Below are 22,917 nucleotides of genomic sequence, written 5' to 3' on the forward strand. Positions count from 1 at the left end.
ATTAATTAATTCCTAATGTCCAAATTACTCGTGTAGAATGCTGTTATTCACCAGTTCGATGTCTGCTAAGATGCGTTAGTTTGGAGATAATAAAAGGATCTGTTGGATGATCTTCTAACTCGCTGCAACAAGCTTCAATTGATTTCAATTTTTCATTAATTTCAAAGTCACATTCAGCCATTCTAAACAACGAAAACACGAAAATCAAACAGATAGCAAAACAACTAAATTAAGTTAGGTAAATCAATTAATTCAAATAATGAATAGCAAAATTTGATGCTCCAACTCGCGCAGTAGCATAGTGGGTCTCCAAGTTTCACCTCCGGTCCACCCTACGTCCTACCTGACCCCACTAGGGTAGGGAAATAATCTATTTGTACACCAAATGAAATGCCAGGGTAACGTGCAGCATAAAATCGTCAGAAAATGCAAAGAGATTCAGAGACCACAATCACAATAGTGTAATAGCGACCACGCGTGCAATTCGAAAGCCAAAACAGATGTGTGGTTTCAACACTTCATACCTGGTACATTAGACTGTTACAGAAACCGACAAACCGTGATAAAAAGTAGCGTAGGAAGAGATTCACGAGAGGGTGAGGCTGGTACCGTACAAACCGTCCGTGCGCGCAGTCCCGGCTCAAGCATCTCCTCTCACGTGCAAGAAGGCGAACAGCATGCGAGGTCGCACAGTGAGCACGGAGGAAGGCTTGGCTCGCGAGACTAGAGGCTGTACACGACATTACCATGGATTTTTTCATGAGTAAGCAAAGCTACCTTGCTTGCCAGACCGTAAACAATTTGCAAAAGTCACTAGCACAAAAAATTTCAGTTCCTACAGTGAGCGAAGAGACTTCAGCCCCCCATCCCCGGTTCCTTCGCCGGCGATAAAGCAGGATAGGAAAGCTGGTAACTCACTACGACCGCAAAATTCCGTATCCGGATATCCTGGATATGATGATTCATCAATTGCATTATGAATCAAGTCAGCAATAATTTGATTATTTTTAGTAATACTAACTTACTGTGCTTTTTGTTCTATTTTGTGTTAACTTAATTAATTAATAAGGATACTAGAATTTTAAGAACTTTTTCTCTGAAAAAAGAAATAGATGTAGGGATTGTATAAAAAGTAACAGAACAAGATCTATAGATAATATGAACCAAAGCCAGACATCCTTAGTGAATCCATCCAACTCCCAAAATGTAAAATGTAGGGAATGTGGGGCTGGAAGGATTCACTAATGATGTCTGGCTTTGGTTCCTAGTATCTATAGATCTTGTTTCTGTTACTTGCTATACAATCCCTACATCTATTAATTTTTTCAGAAAAAAGTTTTTAAAATTCTAGTTTGGTAAGTTTTTAGGAGTGCAAAAGTGCAACATATACAGTATCTAGGATGCACATGTCTTCATTAGGGCCTGTACGCCTTTTCTAAGCATGTCTAATTAGATTTAGACGTTTTCGTTAGCGTTCATTAGATCTGTTTATACGTGTACGTAGCAGCTTTCGTTAGACATGATTCAGAGGTTTACTCAAGTGGTAAATAGGTCTACGGGGTAGATACGGTACCATGGTATCCAAGCGCATGTTGCACGAATATGGATCCTAACTTTTAGTGCCTTTGCATTGTTCAAGACTAAGATAGCCCCGCTTGCCAAACCGTAAACAGATTTGCAAAAGTCACTAGCACAGAAAATTTCAATTTCTACAGTGAGCGAAGGGGCTTCAGCCTCTCCACCCCTCATACACCCACCCCTCATCCACCCACCCCTCATCCACCCACCCCTCATCCACCCACCCCTCCACTCAACCCCCTCCACCACCACCCTCACCCTCCACCACCACCACCACCCTCACCCCTCCACCACCACCCTCACCCCTCCACCACCACCCTCACCCCTCCACCACCACCCTCACCCCTCCACCACCACCCTCACCCCTCCAACACCACCTCACCCCTCCAACACCACCTCACCCCTCCAACACCACCTCACCCCTCCACCACCACCTCACCCCTCCACCACCACCTCACCCCTCCACCACCATCTCACCCCTCCACCACCACTCTCACCCCTCCACCACCACTCTCACCCCTCCACCACCACTCTCACCCCTCCACCACCACTCTCACCCCTCCACCACCACTCTCACCCCTCCACCACCACTCTCACCCCTCCACCACCACTCTCACCCCTCCACCACCACTCTCACCCCTCCACCACCACTCTCACCCCTCCACCACCACTCTCACCCCTCCACCACCACTCTCACCCCTCCACCACCACTCTCACCCCTCCACCACCACTCTCACCCCTCCTAACTCTCTTCATTACCACTCTCACCCCCTTCACCGCCACTCTCACCAATCCATCACCATCCTTACCCCCTCATAATCCCCTCCACCACTCTTACCCCCTTAATCTCCACATCACCCCCTCCACCACCACCCTCATCCCCTCCACCACCACCCTCACCCCCTCATTACTCCCTCCATCACCACCCTTACTCCTCAACCACCACCCTCACCCCCTCTCCTGGTTCCTACGCCGGTGTGGAATCACTTGAACTTGAGTTCAGGGTGTCGAATGATGGCGCATCACTCGATCAGTTTATGCCAAGGCTTTTTCCCCTGCGGAGGTTTGTAATCCTCTCAGGAGAGCTAGATATCAAACAATGCACATAGAGCATTAGGTCAGATGCGTGGAAATTGTTCATATGGCCTACTTAGATAGGCATTTTGGAATGTAAGAACGCTATAGGTAACGGTTCACAGAAGTTTGATTGTTTAGATCTTAGAAATCGCAATATTAATATTCCACCATCAGACTTGTTGCCTCTTGGAGGCAAGCGTGACCGCGTGTTACGGTATGTAGCTTTTTAGCAGAACAGACAGGTGTGTGTGTGTGTGTGTGTGTGTGTGTGTGTGTGTGTGTGTGTGTGTGTGTGTGTGTGTGTGTGTGTGTGCGTGCGTGTGTCTCACTATCTTGCATCTTGTGGCATCAACGTAAGATCAAGACCAGCACCAAGATTCGTCTTTTGAACAATGTGATTTTCCCAACCTTCCGGTATATTGTCTCGAGTGCACCGTCCTCCTCGAGCCTCGTGTTCGCCGCCTTGAGTCCTTTCTGATTCGTTGCCTTCGAATTATATTGGGGATCTCGGTCAGGGAGCAGAGGCGTCACACTACGATACGCAAGATGGCTAAACAGCAAAGGATCTTGTTCTCTTACAACGTCGTCTCCGTTTCTTGGATATCTTACAAGAATGTCTAATGGTCGCTTACCCAAGCAGCTTCTTGTGTCTGTTCCTGTTGGTTGCAAGCGCAATGTTGATGGACAGAAGCGTCAGTTGGAATAATGTTGTATCTGGCGACCTCAAACAGTGTAACTTGTTAGAATCCCGAGGGAGAAAGCTGAAGAGCGCAACTCTTGGCGGTCCATCATCCAAACATAGTGCAGAGCATTTCAACAAGAAATCAGAAAACAAAGAGAAAGCCTCAAAGGTGACAGAAAACGACGGCGTGAACAACGACTCGTAAAAACGGAGAGTCTTCTGCACTGGCTGCTCATTTCAGGCATTTACAAGGCAGGCTAGATTAGTCGCCAACGTTGTTGCTAGATTAGTCGCCAACGTTGTTATGTCGTTCTTCCGCTTCTGTCATTTTTGTCATCAGACTTTCAAACAACAAGGTCTTTATAATCACCAGCGTTTTAGTCAAGACAGACCTCGAGCAGTGTAGACTTGACGTTTTTGACCTGCATTTCCTGTACCCTCATGGTAATCATGGAACACAAGCAGCAAATGGATGGATGGATGGATGGTGTGTGTGTGTGTGTGTGTGTGTGTGTGTGTGTGTGTGTGTGTGTGTGTGTGTGTGTGTGTGTGTGTGTGTGTGTGTGTGAGAGTCTGTGTGTGTGTGTGTGTGTGTGTGTGTGTGTGTGTGTGTGTGTGTGTGTGTGTGTGTGTGTGTGTGTGTGTGTGTGTGTGTGTGTGTGTGTGTGTGTGTGTGTGTGTGTGTGTGTGTTGACACTAGCTGATAAGTTACAGTGGCGGATCCAGAATTTTGAAAGGGGGTTCCATCAAGCAAGGCACCGTCTTCCTACAAACTGGCAACTTTAATTAATTAATTAATTAAATTAATGTATACGTTTAGAAACGCAACATCGGGTTTTATACTTATGATGTATACGGATGTCATAGAAGAACTGCACAATCTGACATTATAGAAATTATACACGCACTTCAATCATTGTCTCTTAAAACAAGGGAAGTTTAATTTCATTCCTCTTGAATATAATTTTCCAAATTCTTCAACTAGTTTACTTACTTGCGATTGAGATTTCTGAATTTTCTCACACCTTGATCTGTTGATTTTCATAAGTGCAAGTCCACACAGACGATCAGCAGACACATTGTGGATCTACGGTAGGTTTCCAGGATTTTCAACTGACTAAAGCTTCTCTCACTTTCACAAGAAGTCACAGGTATAGTTAATGACAGGTGCAATAGAACTCGTATATTCGAAAAAGTCCATTGATCACATGCCTCTAAAGCATCTACAAGCTTTGTAGGCACTGCCGAACGATCGATATCGTTTTTTCCATTTTCGGACCCACATGCGGTATTCAGTCGGGAACATTGCTGAATGCGGTAAGTCATCCTCGTAAAAATTTACAGCTTTGGCAAGGTCTTCAGGAATCTCGCCGTCAGAACTGGGACACTGGCTTGGAACAAGATGCAACAACCCGGTATCATAAGATGGATTGTCGGTAAACCTGTCTTGCAACTCAGTAATGACATGCGACAAAAACTCGTTGTAAGGGTTATTCGATAGTAATCCTCTGCAGTTGTTGCAGAAACATTACTTCGATGCCGCTGACGTTGATTTATTCTTGGCTTTCTTAGCTCAAAGTCTTCTCCGTGAAGGTTTACCCCAGTTTACTAGTCTCTTCGAATATCCGTCTAAACTCTCTCACAGAATCATTCTTCATGTCCTTTAGACTTGAAAGCAAAGTATCGACTTCTCTGTAAGCAAACAGGACATTTGCAATCTGCATATGTAGCTTGACTGTCAGTCCTCTGAGGCATGACAAAACGTGTAGTAAGATTTTAAAGCAGAGTAGAAAGGAAGAAGACTCCAATTGATATAAAAAGCCATTAGCTTTAGCAACCGTTTCCTTATCCCAGATCCAATCTGCTGCACCCAGACACTCAAACTGTCTTGGAGAAATAATGGCTTGAAAAACCATGTGTAGGACAGGGAGGAGCTTTGGGAAGACCACATGAGCATCAATGCGCTGAATCCAACGGATTCTGCACGCATCTTTCAATTTTTTTCTTGACATTTCCGGAAAAGTGACATCCACAGCTTTTTCAAGAAAACCCTGCTATTTCGCTGACAGTCTAAAGAATCTGTCTCTCTCCCATATACAATTCTGTATTCTGGAACTCCTGTATCTTGCAGGCTGACACCACTGCAAGATTTAGCCGTTGTGCAGCACAGTGAACGTAGATGGCCTCAAGAGCCTGCGATTGCACAACAGCTCTACACCTTGACCGCACACCAGCCATATTCGAACCACCATCGTAGCACTGACCTCGTAGGTCAGAAGGAGACAGGCCCCAAGATTCCAGACACTGCAGTATGGTAGTAGCCAGTACTTTTCCAGTGATTCTCTCTACTTCCACAAAGCTAATGAACGTTTCATTGACATCATTGTTCAGAACATAACGTATACATAGTGAGCATTGCTCTTTGCTCGAAACGTCTGTTAGTTCGTCAGCAATGATTGAGAAAAACTTAGCTTTCTGAATATCTGTAACTATTTCAGACTCAATGTGTTTGTCAATGACGGTAATCAACTCATTCTGTATTGTCTTTGACGTGTAGCGCGCATTTCTTGGCCCGCGTTCTTGATGCCTCCTGAGAGCATCATCTGTCTCTGCTCTAAAACGAACAAGCTCTACGAAATTACCTTGGTTTTCTGCTGTTTGCTCTTCCTGCTCAGTCCAATCTACGTCGTCGTCTCGATGGCCTCGTAGTGAAAGCCCCTGCTTCCCACAGAGCATAATAACTTTTAGCAATGCCTCTATGACCTTCTGACTTTCTTCAATTCTTTTGAGAGATTCAGAGTTATATTTACTAATTAGTGTTTATGGTCTCCGCAGGATGGTCAAATCGAAGGACAAACTCCTTCATTTGAGTCATTGCTGTTATGTAATAGTCAAGCTGGGCATGATCTTTCAATTTATGAGAGGCTTTTACCCAAGATGTAAACGGTTTGCTTACAAATTGACACAGAGCTTGCCCACTAACCTTTCTAGGGGCAAACAATGCACAAGCTCGGCATAATGCTCCATCTAAATGTGTGCTGTAGTGCAGTCATGGATATTGCTTCAACCACCCAGGCTGGAATTGGCAAATTGCCCTTGATCCATGCTTCATCGTTCGGGGATAGTATGATCAATCAGGATTAGGCTCTTTGGTTAAGATTTTATGCTGGACTTCTCTGGTGAGGTCATGCAAGTCAACGTGACATTCCAAAAGTTTGCCACTGTTGCATTCAGCAATAGTCCTATCAAGATTGACACAGACGTCTGCAAGACCATCAGTTGGAGAGTCTATAGTAATAGAATTAGTAATACAGTTGAATGTGAAATAGAAATATTAGTATTTTCTTGATGCCGCAAAATTCAAATGGCTGAAGAAAGAGAACAATAGGAAAAGTGCGTCCCTCTATATGGTGTAAAATTAATGAGTTTTACTGTCTAGTTCACAATTTGCAAGTATTGATGTGCCTCGGAATTCGAATACTTTGCTCGCGTCCACCTGTACAGTACGGATTGTTACTGTGGGTTTTGCAAGTCACATGGTTGGGTTTTCGACTAACGTAAGGTCTGCCAACTCGAGGTAGCCAAATGCCACGGCTAACCCACGAAGGGTCAGCTGGGTTTCGTGACACATTTCCAGTAAATGATTTTGCAAGATCACTCCAAATTTAACGTACCGTATGTTGCTAACGCTAGCCGCCTACCCGCTCTGAGCTGTCTACTGTACAGGTATACAGCTGCATGTCCCTTCGGGTTCTTGTTACGATCGACGTACACGTTCATGCAGACATATTGGTCTAAACAGGCGAGCGTAGAATCCAGTCTACAGGACTGGCGGAGCAGGGTGGGCCAGGTGGGCCATGGCCCACCCATCGTTAAAAAATGGGACTTCCACCAACAGGCGTTTGGCGAAAACTTCTGGAAAATGGTATAGGTCATTAAATAAATTAGTTATCGTTCACCTCCACAGATGAGACAAACCAACCAAAGTTAGACTACCCTCTAGTAACGCTGTCTTTAGCCAGGCTCCACCCTAGCTCTAGCTTTAGTCAAAAGTTGTCAAGTAGGCGGAGCCTAGCCAACCAACGCCTGGCCCACCCACCATCTGGAGGGCTCCGCCTGCCCTGGTCTAGCTGCATGTCTTGCAAGAAACTCACCAAGTTCACTGTTGAGAAATTCATTGCCTGCTTCGTTACGAGCCTCGCTGGAAGACATACAAGAACCATCTGCACCTGGGCGCGGGGTTGACTGTGGCTGACTTCCTCCAGATCTACCGGAGAATTTGAATTGATCTTGCAAGTCTATATGTCTTTTGCTAGACAGGCAAATGTTACCGCTCTTTCTTTTCTTTCCGAAGAAATCTTCTATGGAAACAGTTTGTTTCCTTTTGCGTGGTCCAGACTTCGACTTCACGGAAGTAGCCATTGTAAATTAGCAACCGTATGTTACCTTGGAAACCATACTGTACCAAAACTATGTGCAGCTAGATGTATGTACCCCGGATTGTCAATCCGCGGAGTGAGACTGGGTCGAGTCTACTGTACAGTACGTTTACGTACACTAACTAGTTGTTACCTCAGTAACCATACTGTTACTGAGACTGTACCAAAACCGTGCGCGGCTACATCTAGGTACTACCCTAACCAGTCGAGAATCAGAAGTTGACGACAGCTGAGGGGGTCTAATCGAACCCAATGAACCTCCCCTGGATCCGACTATGAGTTAGATTATAATTATTCTTGAACTACTAAAAGTGATGTCCTTGAGTATAGAGCCCTGGACAAATAACTAGCTAGAGAGCGTTTCATTGACTGTTACAGAATCGGCTGTGTCTGCAGCTGGTGAGGCCACCCTAGGCCTTCCGACGAAAAAGTCTTCCACAAGGGCAAAGATCATCATGCTTCTGTTGTTGGCCGTACAATCATTGGTCCTCATTTAAGTTGACTTCTGATTCCTTTATCGCAGAATGTGTGACACTGAGATCTATCTTGCATGTGTTCTATAGACTAGTATACCAATAATTTCAATAGAAATTAATGTAGTACGTATATTCGTGGCTCTCAGATCATATGGTGTTCCATCATGCCACCGCTTCTTGACCCCTTTGCATGGTCTCTTCTTTCCAGCTTTCCAAACAATAATATAACATCTTTGGTAGTCTTTCCTCTCCCATTCTGCCAAGATGTCCAAGCAATCTTAGACGGGACTCCGGCACTAAGTTCAAGCGGCCCTTTCCTAACAAAATCACATGCAAGTTATCCTATGGTGGTGGAAATAATGTAGTTGAAGGCGATAATTCCACCATTGCGGATGGGAAGTGGCTCTCTACTAGAAATGGTAAAAGTTTTCTCTACCTTTCATGGAAGCATCATATTGACAGATTGGCTTCCTCAAACACTTAAAATGCTCTAGAACCTTTAGCAATTCGACTTGCTACATTAATTTAGACTCTGTAAACCAGGTGAGTCAAGTGACGTTACGGTAGGCTACGCTACGGTAGTCTTGCGTAGCCAGACCATCTCCACCTACATCCTTCCTATATGCCTATACAATTCTTGTTCTGCGCTTCCCACGAATCGTGGAAGATAAAGACCTCTTTATAGATAGCAGGAGGTCTAAGTAGGTGTCACGCAATCGCATTCCGCTCATTTCGCTTGATTACAGTCTGTGAACATACACTAATTAGATATTCTTTCTTCGACCTGTAGACCTTGAACTACTGTCTTGTTGCATGAGGGACGTACGTTTTGCGGCCAAATTGTCCGTGAGGCTGTGCTTCTTCACCGATCGGCGTCTGATTTTTAGATCTATTGTCGTGATCTTGTGCGTCTGACGTAAGCATGGGACGTGCTTTTGTTTAGTCATGACGCTCTTTCGCCGTCCGTTAGTCTTAGTCAGTTGCTGCTCGTTTTAGCGTGTTGTTTGAATGCAGAGTGCCGCTATAGCTCCTTGTGTTGTTACATGTATTTGTCTGACGTGTCGAGGGATTAGAACGCCTCTCGATCAAGCAGCATGATCATCGTGGCTGTGGGAATTCACGCTTTATTCTGTCTCGTTATTGCGCTACTGTGTTCAACGCGCTATTCAAAGTCCACAAGATTGACGAACGAATCCAGTAATTAGCACACGCGAGACGAGCGGAATGCGATTAAGCAACACCTATGTTAGACCTCATAGCAGCTATCTCTAGAGAGGTCTTTATCCCCACGATTCTTGGGGAGCGCAGAACAAGAATGGATTAGGCATATCCCCAGACTATCTCTCGCCGAAAGGATGTAGGCGGAGATGGTCTGGCTAGGCGAGACTAACGCTACAGTACGGTACCTTTACGATAAGCCCGGTTCACAATACGACGCTGACGTTGACGCTGACGTTGACGCTGACGACGACGCTAACGATGACGATGACGATGACTCTAGCGTGAGCGTCATATTGTAAACATGTCAACGTCGACTACGATCGTCGCAGCGTTCGTCCGGCGTTCTTGACGCTGGAGTTGACTCGAGTTCAACTCTAGCGTCGATTCTGGAAGTGTACCAGCGTAACCGGAAAACGCGTGATTACTTTCTAGAAATCAAAGAACAGTCCTATTAACTTAGATCCCGGATTTGGCATGGAAGGTCTAATCGACAGCGTGCGGAGTTATCCTTGTCTTTGGCGCTTGCATTTAGAAAGAATACAAAGACCTGCCGGCATCCTAGTAGTCAAGAAAAACAAATAAAATGCAAAATTCTGTATTATCACTATTTTGTGACGGCCTATCAGCTGAAAAGGTTAGGGCCATCAGGGAAGCACCCGAACCAAGAAATTTGACAGGAACTGAAGTTCTTCGGGTTGTCGTTGAAAGATTGGTCTGACTCACATTTGCCGTTGTTGAGATTCCCTAGCTCTACGCCTACGGCGACGAATGAGAAGTAGAAAAATTACAGGTTCTTCGTCCATCTATGATACACTCGTGGCGTCACAATAACGTGCGTTAGCATGCGCTCAACGCTCGAGTATCCAGACAGGTGCTGACCAACGTCTCATGACGCTCACTGAAAAATACTGTGAATAGTATACATGGCCCGTCCTTCGTACGGGCAAGATACTGTAGTGTAAAGATAGGTCTGTGAACACGTCACGTGCAATCTTTGTTGCGAGGTCCCGGCTGTGCAGAATGCATTCGAATGTTGCTCTTCGCGCTTGTTTCGATAGAAATTGACACACTCCCCGTGTAGCCCTTCTGCAGAAAACGTGTGGGTTGGATTTGGTGCAAATGCAATCAGAATTTGGAGAGAAACGAAAGCGCTAGAAGAGTAAGTTTCCTCGGCAAGAGATATTCGATTGCTCGAAGCTTTGCGAAGGACGACGATGCATACAGTCTACACAGGACTGGTGTGGGCGTGTGTTCGAATGAACTGGAATGTGTAGCATTTGCGTCATCGAGAAATTTTCGCGGGGTCGACCCCTCGAGAGGGGCCCGGTGCATAATTTTTTTAAATTTTTTTACGCAAACCTTCCGCTGTGCGTGCCAAGTGTGAGTGCCGATTTCGGTTGCAAACGGACAAAAGACGTGGCCGCGTATCGCGAACACACACACACACACACACACACACACACACACAGACACACACACACACACACACACACACACACACACACACACACACACACACACACACACACACACACACACAGACAGACAGACACACAGACAGTTTGAGCTTTATATATTAGAATGGTACAACGTCATCGTTAGCGTCAGCGTCAGCGTCAGTGTCAACGTCAGCGTCGTATTGTAAACGTTCCGGTACGTTACATTACGTTACGTTTGGTCAATGCAAGATCTGTGAACCGCCTGAAGTCTTGTAAACGAGGATAGCCGACATGCGTCTGACAGGTGTCTTGTGCTGTTGTGTATTGAATCGATTACTAAGTAAAATAACTAAAAAACTGGATACTAATGTAAAAAAATTTTCTGTGAAGGACGTCATCCTCTACAATAGGTTGTCACAATGTGTAATATTATTTTCTTTAGAATTAGCTGCATATCAATGAGATTGTAAATAGTTATTGAATACACGACGTTGTCTATGACGGCATAGTTTCAGCTTTAGATAAATGACAGTAAATTATGAGCTCCCACTTCTGAGACCCACGTGACGCCCTTAGACACTAACGGACAGTCTACTTTACTCAAACGTCAAATACACAGTATGTCCTACATTTGCTGTGATAACAACTAACAAGACTGACGTATAATTAATCAATCAATTCAAAACAAAATCTGTAATATAGATAATAAACCATATTTTGATATTGTTTAACTTAATTTGTTTTTGCTAATTCTTTGTTGTATTTGTCTCGTCCTCAAACTCACGTGAGTCTGGCAATGTCCGGTTCCCGTCTAACACTTTCAGCCTCCCACGTCACGTGAGCTTGGCAGTATCCGGTTCCCGTATAACACTTTCAGCGTTCCTTGCGTGAGCCTGGCAGTGGAGGCTGAAACTGTTATACGGGAACCGGACACTGGGGCTGAAAGTGTTATACGGGAACCGGACACTGGAGACTGGCAGTGTTATACGGGAACCGGACACTGCCAGGCCCACGTGAGTCTGGGGACGAGGATACTTTGCATTGTTTGATTATATTTACCAATGCTACGTCTGACATTACAATTTAAGTTAATTAATTAATATCAATAAAGACAAAAATAATTGACGTTGCACAGTCCGGTACTTATTGTTTTTAGCTTTCCTACATAAACTGTTTTGATGATTGTTTTGCAAAGCACTAGAAGTCTCTAAAAATTAAATATATATATATAATATAGTTTGGTTAATTAATAATGATATACCTTGTTATGTAATGGCACATACCCATACTCATATCATGGGTATCTTCATGTTGTTCTCAACAACTTTTAGATGGCATACTGACACAAGCGATGTAAGTGCATGAATGACCATCATACAAAACGTGTTCAACACATTGCATCTTACTTATTTGCTGTCTTGTTCCCTGCAGATATGGTCACTGAGTTGTCAATCTGTAAATACAGTAGCATATGTATAGACGTCATCAATTTGCAATTTTACAGTTTTTAGTTAATTAACATTTGCAATCAATGCACATATACGTACATACTCACACGGATAATGGTTGTACAGTACACAAAAGAATGAACTCTTGATTGAGGTTAACTAATGTATGCGTGTGCACAGTGCTAACACATTACAATTTTACACACCCACTCGTCTAACTAGTCAAAGTACTGTACATGGCATGTAGATATCACAGCTTGTATAGACTCATCTACGTAAATATACTCTCTCTCGCACGCACACGCTCACATGTGCACAAATGTACACCCACACCCACACCCACACCCAACACACACACACACACACACACACACACACTCACACACACACACACACACACACACACACAGAGACACACAGACACACACACAGACACACACACACACACACACACACACACACAGACACACACACACACATGTACACACACACACACACACACACACACACACACACACACACACACACACACACACACACACACACACACACACACACACAAGAAAAGCATATACCTTTAAGCATATACCTTTAACTACTGCAGAAGTGCTCAGCATGGAGACCTAAATACGTAACAGATTGGTCATATTTGTCATTGATATATAATTTTCACAAAGGTTTTATGAACTAAAAGCCCATAAGCCCAATTGAATTACTACATAAGTCTAATTGAATTACTATTTAAGAGTCATGGTACTGAAATCTAATAACGTGTCTGTGTGTGGGTGTGTGTGTGCGTGCGTGCGTGTGCGTGGTGTGAACGTTTCCGTCAGTACATATCACACCTCCCCACCATACAAAGGCCGTCTTATCCTCTACGTCTCTCCTCACCTACAAAAAACATTTCCATGCAGTCACCAACCAGATCGCCCTAACACCGAAACATGCTAAGCCCAACCCAAGGGGCCGGTGCAATCGAATAAGAAGCGATAAATTGAAAGATACCAGCCAATACTCGACGCTGATTGGCCGCTCACCCAGCTATACATTCCTCCCATCCACACACTACAGTTCCAAGCTCCGGTGTTGCTCCTCATTCGTCTCTCTGTCTCACTCTCATCGCCCAACATCATTACTACCCGTCTAATCCGCTCGAGAGACTCACTCTGCGTGCAGCCATTGATTCCTAACGGAAGTGCTCGCGTCTGGGCGTCTCGAGCTCGTCACCACCGACTCTGGTTGCCACACACAGATGCTGGCCGGCGTTGTAGCAGTCCGGTTGCACTCCTAGCAACACGACAGCGCAGAGAGAGAGGAGATATCAGTCCCGATGGTGACGTTACTCACACGCCAGCTGGAACGGCACACTCTGGCCGACGACGCCGACGATTCACGCGAGGTTTGTCCGATTGTCTGCGTGCGTGTGGAGAGAGACGACGGTCGTCGGGTGACGGACGGGTGACGCGATGTAGTGTCTTGTTGTTGTTCTGTAGGTGTTCAAGTTGTGTGGGCCCTCACCTTCGATGGAAGGCATGCGATTGCAAGGCAAGACGGCAGGTGAATCTGATGACCGTTTGTTCTGTCGTTAGAATGTGTTTGATCGGGCATTGTCAGATGAGTGATGATAATTATTTTATTTTATATTTTATTTTATATTTTATTTTATGTTTTATTTTATATTTTATTTCATATTTTATTTTATTTTTTATTTTTACATATACTTGTTATTTATATTTATAATTAATTAATCTAATTTTTACGGATGAGTTTGCTTGTCTTCATCTTTTTGTTCTGTCGTTTGTGTTTGCTCGGTATCATCAGATGAGTGATGATACTTTTTGTTTTTTTGAAAATACTTTTTATTTATAGTTATAATTAATTAATTATCTAATTTTTAAACTAGAAAGAAATGAGTCTGCTTGTCTTCATCGTTTTGTTCTGTCACTTGGGTCTGCTCGGGGTATTGTTGAATGAGTCATAGCGTATGGATGCTGATGTGGTTGATGTGTGTGTGTGTGTGTGTGTGTGTGTGTGTGTGTGTGTGTGTGTGTGTGTGTGTGTGTGTGTGTGTGTGTGTGTGTGTGTGTGTGTGTGTGTGTGTGTGTGTGTGTGTGTGTGTGTGAACATATGAATGAGTGACAGACCACATGTGTGTTCACGCTTGTCGAACCACTTACAGTGACTCATATCTTCTGTTGCTTGTATTGCCATTCTGTTGTACATTTGTATTGCCATTCTGTTGCTTGTATTGCCATTCTGTTGTACATTTGTTTTGCCATTCTGTTGCTTGTATTGCTACTCTGTTGCAGCGTCAGAGAGTGATGTCGGTTTTGTCGGGTGTGAAGAGGACGCCGCCGACCCGGACTGTCCGGCGAGGAAACGCCGCCGCAGTCGCTCCATCCCGGGATGCTTCAGCCCGATGAAGAGCACGTGGACTCCGAAACCGTCGCGTGTCTGGTCGGCCGTGCGGCGAGGGAAGACGACGCGCAGCCCGCCGGGTCGCCGAGCGCAGTCGGAGAGCGGTATCATCCGCGCGTCGCCCGTTCCTCGTCCCGCATCGATGTCGTCGTCGGACGAGCAAGCTCTGCGAGCTCTGCCCGGTCTGCGTCGGAGTGTCGTGCTGTTGCGCTCGAACTCGCAGCCGTGCATGGTCGACGAGACGCCTGCGGGCGGGCCGCAGCGCCCGCGGTCGGGCGGCGGGAAGAAGCGTCAACGCGAACGACCGTCGGTCGATTTCTTCAAGATGTCTCAGGTAGGATAACGCGCGTTCCCTAGCGACAAAAATGACTGCACGAGACCGACATCTATCTGACTATGTCAACCACAGACCGGTGATTAAACTTTTGGTTTTTTGTTTCTCTAGAGTCGCAGCAGCGAGGACCTCGGATATGCGGACAGGTTTTCGCCCGTTCGTTTCCGCAGTCTGCACGAACAGGTCTTCGATTTCTCGACCTTACCGTTGGCGATGAGCCACAAGACGAGGGAAGAGGCCGTTGTCGGACGGGAGAGCGGCTACGGGTCGACGGACGGGTCGAGCATCTACTGGTCGTGGAATAGCGAAGTGGTGTGTGAGAACGAGCTGACGCTCAGTCAGGTCGATGAGAAATAGCGACGCGAGAGTAATAATTCTAGAAAGAAGGTTGCTGTGTGTACAAAGCAGTCCTATAGAGTTCTAGTGCTGCCATAACGGACATACACGGTGCTCGAAAATCTACGAAAGTCTCTATGATTGAAGAATAGCGAGTTAAAACATTCTGCAGTTGATGACTCGTGCTTTACATGCAGGCGTATGCCCACGTGTGCGACATCTCGTTTTAAAAAGCGCGCTAACTAGGCCGCGCCCTCGAGTCTCACCAATGAGAACGCGCCGCTAAATTAACAAGTCCCGGATCGACAACAGTCACCACGACGACCGATACCCGGATAAACACCCGAATGTATTACAAAACTGCGTTTGAATTAGATTCTACGTTAGTATCCAGTACGTACGACGCAATGATAAACAAATGCCTCACGACGAGCTATCGCTACGGTCCGAGATCGAATCTCTTGAACCGCTCCTCCTCAAAGAAGCTAACGCGCACTATACGCCCACCAAAATACCGTCCATTGAGATCCACAACAGCTAGACAGACAACCACAGACGATCAGACGTCATACTTGAACAACGAGCATCAAACAAACCTTTGATCGCCGACTCGACTCTGCTAAACTCGACGAATATCCGAACAGCCTCTTCAGGTATGGCTCCAGGCAACTAGAATAACAGACGTTGTACAGCCACCAAGCAGACTACACACTCTAGTGCAACAGTTGAAACACTGTGATGCAATAATAACAAAACAAGTGCAGCCACATGTCGACCATCTAGAGACCCACTTTAAATGTAGACTGACCCTAATACCACCATCTTACTATGCAACCAGATGGAAATGTAAACTATACTTGTTCCTGTTTATGCAGTCTACAGGTTTGGATCTCGAGTGCCAGTTGGCAATACAAGATGTTTACTTTAGAGAAACTGTGGTGAGAAGTGAAAGACGAGGTCTGAACATATTGTGTGGGTGGGAAATGGCAGTGAGAATGTCACAGGTTGTTGTGTGATTGTTTGATCAAACTGTTTGGTCAAGTCTGGTAGGTGTCTTGCATGTGTCATAGGATTGTTCTTGTTCTGATTGGTAACCATCAGTTTGTTTATGTGGCAGTCTGTTGTAATCATTGAAGTGGTAATGTCCAAAGGAACATGGACACCCACTACTAAACTCTTTTTCATTTTATCGTGGTGTGTGTGTGTGTACTACACCATGTACCTCGTATATGATGACTTTTGCTACTTCACCATACTTGGAGCATTCCTCCGCAGTCTCCGGCTGCAAGTCATCATCAACTTCACCTGGACCGACCATATTCTACAACATTCCCCACACACATAAATACAAACAAAAACACAAGTACCCAATACATAACAAGATATCATCTAACCATGAGTAACACGACTTTCGTAGGATTCTTCATAAGATCGGCGATATTGGAGTCCACCTGTTCCCTCACTGGTTCTGCTGACTGTGAGCCCAGTGGAACATCTTCAACTAAAGTCATAAAAAATTAGTATAAAGTAGAAAATAAGAATTTAAAAATTATTGAAAGAACAAAAATTTTAATACAAAATATAAAAAATATAAATATAAAAATATAAAAATAAAAATATAAAATTAAAAATACAAAAATGAAAATACAAAAATAAAAAAATGCAAATAAAAACATAAATAAAAACATAAAAATAAAAATATAAAATATAAAATGTAAATATATAAAATATAAAATATAAATATATAAAATATAAAAAAAGAAAAATATATTACAAAAATATAAAACAACAAAACAATACAAGAAAATTAGTATAAAAGTAGAAAATAAGAATTTAAAAATTATTGAAAGAACAAAATTTTAATACAAAATACAAAAAATATAAATATAAAAATATAAATATAAAAATATCAAATTAAAAAAAAGAAAAATGAAAATACAAAAATAAAAGACGCAAATAAAACCATAAAAATAAAAATATAAAATTAAAAATACAAAAATAAAATGCAAAATAAAAAATATAAAAGTAAAAATATAAGGCTGCACCAAAAAAATTGTCTGATTGAGGTAACATGCAGCGGAAAAAGACAGGCGGGTGGATTTTCTATTTTTTATTTTTTGATATCTATGTCAGATATGGTTTTACCATCGTCGTTTGACAATCTGATAACACAAATTCAACATGGGTACAGTGCACCCACGCATGTGTGCCCAATTTGCTCTCACTGTAGGCAAATGCACGTAATTCAAATGTGTGTTGACCGTCAGCAATGAAACTTAGCACCAACGAAGAATACTAATGTGTGTGATCCTTAGAGAAGATCAAGTTAAACAATCTAAGGTTAACACACAGATTCCAGCTCTTCCGTATACATAAATAACTGGATTTCATAGTTTTGGAAATTTCTTTGCTATTTCTGCGATCATGAGAGTCCATTTTGCACAACCATGTACGTGACAATGCACTAAAGACATCTGTAAAAAGCGATTTTCGATTTACACTTTTCTTTTCTCGTGTCATTGCCCTAGAGGCCCATTTTGGGTCACATTACAAGAGAAATGATATATATGAAACAGCAACTAATTACTTCTATCACATCAAGCAAAGCACACTAATACATTTCACACAATTCTGTTCGCCCAGATATTTGAATTTCAACTCTTCAACAAACTATGCTACATGTACAACTTTAATACTATGGAATGCATGCCACACATAACAAACACAGTTATTATAAGAACCTAACCCACAACCCAATGTCTATTACACATAACAAATATCATCTATTTTTTCCTCTGCACTCTTCTGTGAGATTTGTACTTCTTAACAGCCTCCTCAATTTCTTGTCCTGCTGTTTTTCCTTCTCTATAAGCACGCATGTATCTTCTTGCCTTTCTAAAATATTTTCTAATTAGATCAACATCTACTGAATCTAGAGCAGGGACCATTGCTTTTCTTAAGCCGACAATCGAATAATTGCAGTAGGCTCTGGTGTACCGCTTTGCCTGCCCCCATACCCTCGCAATAGGATTGAGTTCACAATGAAACTTTGGAAAAAAAAGACAGTGGTGACCCCTTGCGTGAATAATGTGCATGCTCTACTGTTGACAACTCTGATGCAAAGTCTTGATGTGATCCTAATTCTGCTATCGTATCTTGCTTTAGCATTCTACTAGTATCGATTCCTCTTTCTTCTAAAACTACTCGTACGCCTTTAGGTGTGCCATCATCAAAAACCATCTTCTGCAACTTCCCCTGATAAATAGTGTCTCTAATTCTAGGTTGATCACCCCCCGGTCTCACATTCATTTTATGAGCTACAAGAGCATCTTGTGCTTTTGCTCTGTGGTTTGACGATTGATCAAACAACCACAGCAACGTATACTTCTCCCGAGGATACTTAAACTCAGCAATAAGAAGGGCTTTCTTGACCTGGCTAAGAAACTTCTCACCAGTCCAAAAACCATCTCTATTTTCACCATATTCAATAATCTCCCTAGCTTCTTTTGTAATGCCCTCAAAATGCTCTCGTGCAATCTCAAATTCTTCTTCTGTAAGACGTAAAAACCCAGAATGTTCATCTACAAAATCACTGACCATTCGGCCTGACCTCCTTGATTTAGGCTTAATTACAATTTGATCATGTTGTAACCAGGAGAAAGTCTGATCTTCATTAGATTGAAATGCTGATTTGTCGTGGCATATGATGACTAACTGTTTCAAAGTGTGATCTCTAGTAGATGGACAGTCAACATGCAAGCAATCAGAAGGACAAGGTGGGGGAAGATGGGAAGTCTCATAATCTTGGATTTTCTGCAAAAACAACTCTCGTTCTTGAACCACATCTGGTCTCTCATGCCCATCAATGTAAACCCCTTTCTTCCCAGTGTCAACCCTTTCTAGCATATTCCAGACAAATTTTTCTAGGAAATCCTGGGGAAAGAAAACTAGAAGGCAATATTTCATTGTTAATGTGCTGGCAAAAACCAGGCACCGTCATGTTGGGTTGGCCCTTGATGTTGGCATGCTCTCTCGCCCATGCTGTTGCTTTGCCACACAGCTCTTCATCATCTGTGATGGACAGCCGCTCGTATTGGCCCACTCTCAATTGCTTAAACTCGCCATGTTCCCTAAATTTATCTCTCCATCGACGAACAGTTCGTTCATTGTGATGAACTATGTTAGAAACTTTAGCAGCAGCTGCCATTGTGCCCAAACCAAACTCCTTACAGAACGTCTCGAAGAGCAACATCGTCAGCATCTGACTGTCTTTCCCAGGTAAAGCAAGCACCCATTCGTCAATGCTTGCCAGTATCTGATCGTCTGCTGGTCGTTGGGATAGATCTATCGACGCTGCTGATTCCGTGGATGCCTGCAGAGGATTGGAAGTGTCAGCAGTCGTCTCAGTAGTGATGCTGCTAGCCGATTGAGTGACGTCCCCTGACTGGGGTCCCTCTTCCACATTGGAATGCCTTTTTGCAAGCTTCGAACGTGCTAGCTTCGCCTTTTCTTGGAGAGCTCATCACCTTTTCCACAGCTTCGAAGACATTGCGCAGGCTGTATTGTTTAGGCTACGTGGCAACAGTGTCAGGTGACTGCAATAGCAGCCAATCACAAAAATCCACGCCTACATTTTAGCCAATCAGCGCCTTAGAATGCTAACTTTGTTATGCTATGACGTAGAACAATGCAAATAGCACGAAAGGAAAGCTTACGTCATGGTCTTCACGCACATACTTTTAACTAGCACGTGCGACCTACATACCCGGATATATTGCACGCTAAAAAACGGGCAGGGATGTGTGGGTGTACTGTACTAGAGCTAAAAAGATCACCTACTATAAGGTAGGAAGTTTTGAAATCTGTCATATGTTAGACTGGACATACATTCTGTTTCTGACCGATGCCTCAAAAGAAAGTACACGTATCGACGCTTAAACTCGGCATGGAGCTGCACCTCATCATCTAACTCCAAGTCTTGTTTGGAGGAAGTGTCTGTGGTCGCAGTTCGCACACTGTGTACATCGTCCACCCGATCATTTAATCCAACCTCCTGCAATATCTCACGAAGTCTACAGTTCCCAGACACACGAAGAATCTTGCCATCTCTCAAAACGCTTGGACACGGATACGCACAGAGCAACAGAAGACATTTTATTTCTCGGTATGCGCACGTGCAAAAAAAACTACCAGCGGCCCCTCCAAACACAGGTGGGCTGGTTACCCCAAGCTGACAATTTTTTCGGTGCAGCCTAAAAATAAAAATATAAAAATAAAAAAACGTAAAAAACAAATTTTAGTATAAAAAATAGAAACATACAAAAATATAAAACCCACAAATTTTTTAGTGAAGTATTATGTACTATGGCAACAACAGATTTAAGAGTCTGACCGGCTGTTGTTTTTCGTTTCTCCAAATGTTGATTTATGATTTTTCCCTGTCGCTGACCTGTCTTTTCTACCGACAGTGCAGTGCTGATTCCTTGTTCTTGTCTGCCAAGACCTAAACAAAACACAAAATTATTTTTAATCATACAAAAAGTGATTAACAACCAAAGCAAAAAAAGTATAAAAAAGCAGACAGACCATAAGTACCAAAGGATGGACTAAACTTTCTGTTGCTATTATGTTTAATACATCTGCTAACTGTATTGCTTTCTTGCTTATCTTCCATCAGTGATATAGAATTTATATTTCAACTAGGTGGACACGGTAGTAGGCAAACAGGCAGATAAAATGACCTCCATATATGGGCATAAGTCATGCATTTTAGAATTACTGAGATGCTCAATATTCTGAATAGGAAAATCTCAAGCGGCAGTCGTGAATGTCAGACTGTTGTCAATCACGCGACTCTTGTCAATGGTGAAGATGTCGCTCAAAAAAGACTCAGCTATAGTTGCACTAAAACGTATTCAGCACTATATACCAGACAGACAGACAAACAGACAGACAGATGGACAGAGAGACGAATGGACGGACAGACACAGACACACAAACAAACAGACAGAGAGATGGACAGACACAGACACACAAACAAACATAACAAACAGATAGAGAAATGGACACAGACAGACAGACAGACAGACAGACAGACAGACAGACAGACAGACAGTACACTGTAGCTTTTAAGTGCAGTCCTCATTTGTTCTACACGAGTTTCAATTTTAGCTTAGTTTAGTTGATGAACACTACTACAGTATTTCCCGCCCAATTATCCGGTTGGGGCAACCAATTATCCAACTCAGTCAGTCAATTATCCGATTGGGGCAACCAATTATCCGACTCAGCCAATCAATTATCCGATTGGGGCAACCAATTATCCGATCTCACTCTGGCAAGCTGTACACTTCGCGAATGAAACTCTCACCTTGCGTCGCTGGTTAGTTGTTCAGTGCTTTGGGTCTCAGTCAAAACTCTCTCTGATGCAGATTGATAGCATCGTGGGAAACGCTATGACAATTAAGCTACTACACATGTGAATGTGAGGATCCAGCTGCAGTGCGCCGCAACTGAACAGCTCTGCTGTCTTTCTTTTCACATCAGTCTCATTGACTTGAGAGAAAAGACCACTGCACCATCGACACTCTCAGCTTCGCGCCCTTATCCAATTCTGAGTGAAACAAATTCATAATCGCCTAGCGATCGACCTGGAGACTTTAGAGCTACCTAGACTGTAGACGTAACATGTACTTTATCAACGTGTCTTTGAGTAGCGTGGTTGTTAATTCTGTTGAGTTCTACAGTACATATTCGCTCTAATTTTGCTTGCATGTGGAGCTTTACGGTGAGTACATGTTAGCTAGAAAGCGCGTTGAGGCCTAGAGCACCTGTTAAGTCCTTTAGTGCGTCAGGACACAAATCTAGCAGAAGTTGCCGTCTTGCTGTGACAAGAGTCTGACCCTTGCTGCAACAACTGCAACTGCGCCATGTCTCTGTGCGGTCATCCCTGCTGGTGGGCTATAAATAATTACCAGACAATTACTGATGGTTTTTCCTCCGCGATTACTTAATAGCAAAAACAAGAATTACCCTGTTTACTGGTGCAGCAGTACGGCGACAACATCCGTCAGTACTCACTATTATTACTCTAACCAGCGCTTCTATATATCTACACTGCTCATAATTAAAACCATGAGTCGGATAATCGGTTGCCCCAATCGGATAATTGGTTGCCCCAATTGGATAATTGCACAGGAAATACTGTAATAGTTGGACAGTACATAGTACCCTGCATTGCAAAATGTATCATAGATAAAAGTTCTAATATATGTGATTAACAGAGAGACAGACAGAAAGACAGACAAACAGACAAACAGACAGAGAGACAGAAAAACAGACACACAGATGGACGGAGAGACACAGACACACAAAACAGACAGACAGAGAGCTGGACACGGACACACACACACACACACACACACACACACACACACACACACACACACACACACGACAGACAGAAATAG

The 22,917-nt window shown here is 43.5% G+C and overlaps 3 protein-coding genes across 3 annotated transcripts in view; 1 reads left to right on the top strand and 2 right to left on the bottom strand.

The window, feature by feature from the left end:
• Positions 1–13,404: 13,404 nt before the first annotated feature.
• Positions 13,405–15,619, top strand: LOC134185348 (uncharacterized). Its single transcript, XM_062653132.1, has 4 exons — positions 13,405–13,759; positions 13,854–13,917; positions 14,670–15,112; positions 15,224–15,619. The coding sequence occupies exons 1-4, from the start codon at positions 13,691–13,693 to the stop codon at positions 15,467–15,469; spliced, it is 822 nt and encodes a 273-aa protein (XP_062509116.1). The 5' UTR covers positions 13,405–13,690; the 3' UTR covers positions 15,470–15,619.
• Positions 15,620–15,778: 159 nt separating this feature from the next.
• The window catches only part of LOC134187779 (splicing factor 45-like), a 12,735-nt gene continuing 5,596 nt past the window's right edge, over positions 15,779–22,917 (bottom strand). The window contains exons 10-14 of the mRNA XM_062655934.1: positions 20,841–20,951; positions 16,843–16,949; positions 16,671–16,769; positions 16,045–16,117; positions 15,779–15,985 (exon numbers count right to left, since the gene is read on the bottom strand). Of these exons, the coding sequence (XP_062511918.1) occupies positions 15,888–15,985; positions 16,045–16,117; positions 16,671–16,769; positions 16,843–16,949; positions 20,841–20,951 (488 nt within the window). The 3' untranslated portion in view covers positions 15,779–15,887. The remainder of the gene's footprint in view (positions 15,986–16,044; positions 16,118–16,670; positions 16,770–16,842; positions 16,950–20,840; positions 20,952–22,917) is intronic.
• Positions 17,826–19,529, bottom strand: LOC134187788 (uncharacterized). Its single transcript, XM_062655947.1, has one exon. The coding sequence runs from the start codon at positions 19,412–19,414 to the stop codon at positions 18,485–18,487; it is 930 nt and encodes a 309-aa protein (XP_062511931.1). The 5' UTR covers positions 19,415–19,529; the 3' UTR covers positions 17,826–18,484.

The sequence above is a fragment of the Corticium candelabrum genome, chromosome 1 (assembly GCF_963422355.1).
Source record: "Corticium candelabrum chromosome 1, ooCorCand1.1, whole genome shotgun sequence".
NCBI lineage: Eukaryota > Metazoa > Porifera > Homoscleromorpha > Homosclerophorida > Plakinidae > Corticium > Corticium candelabrum.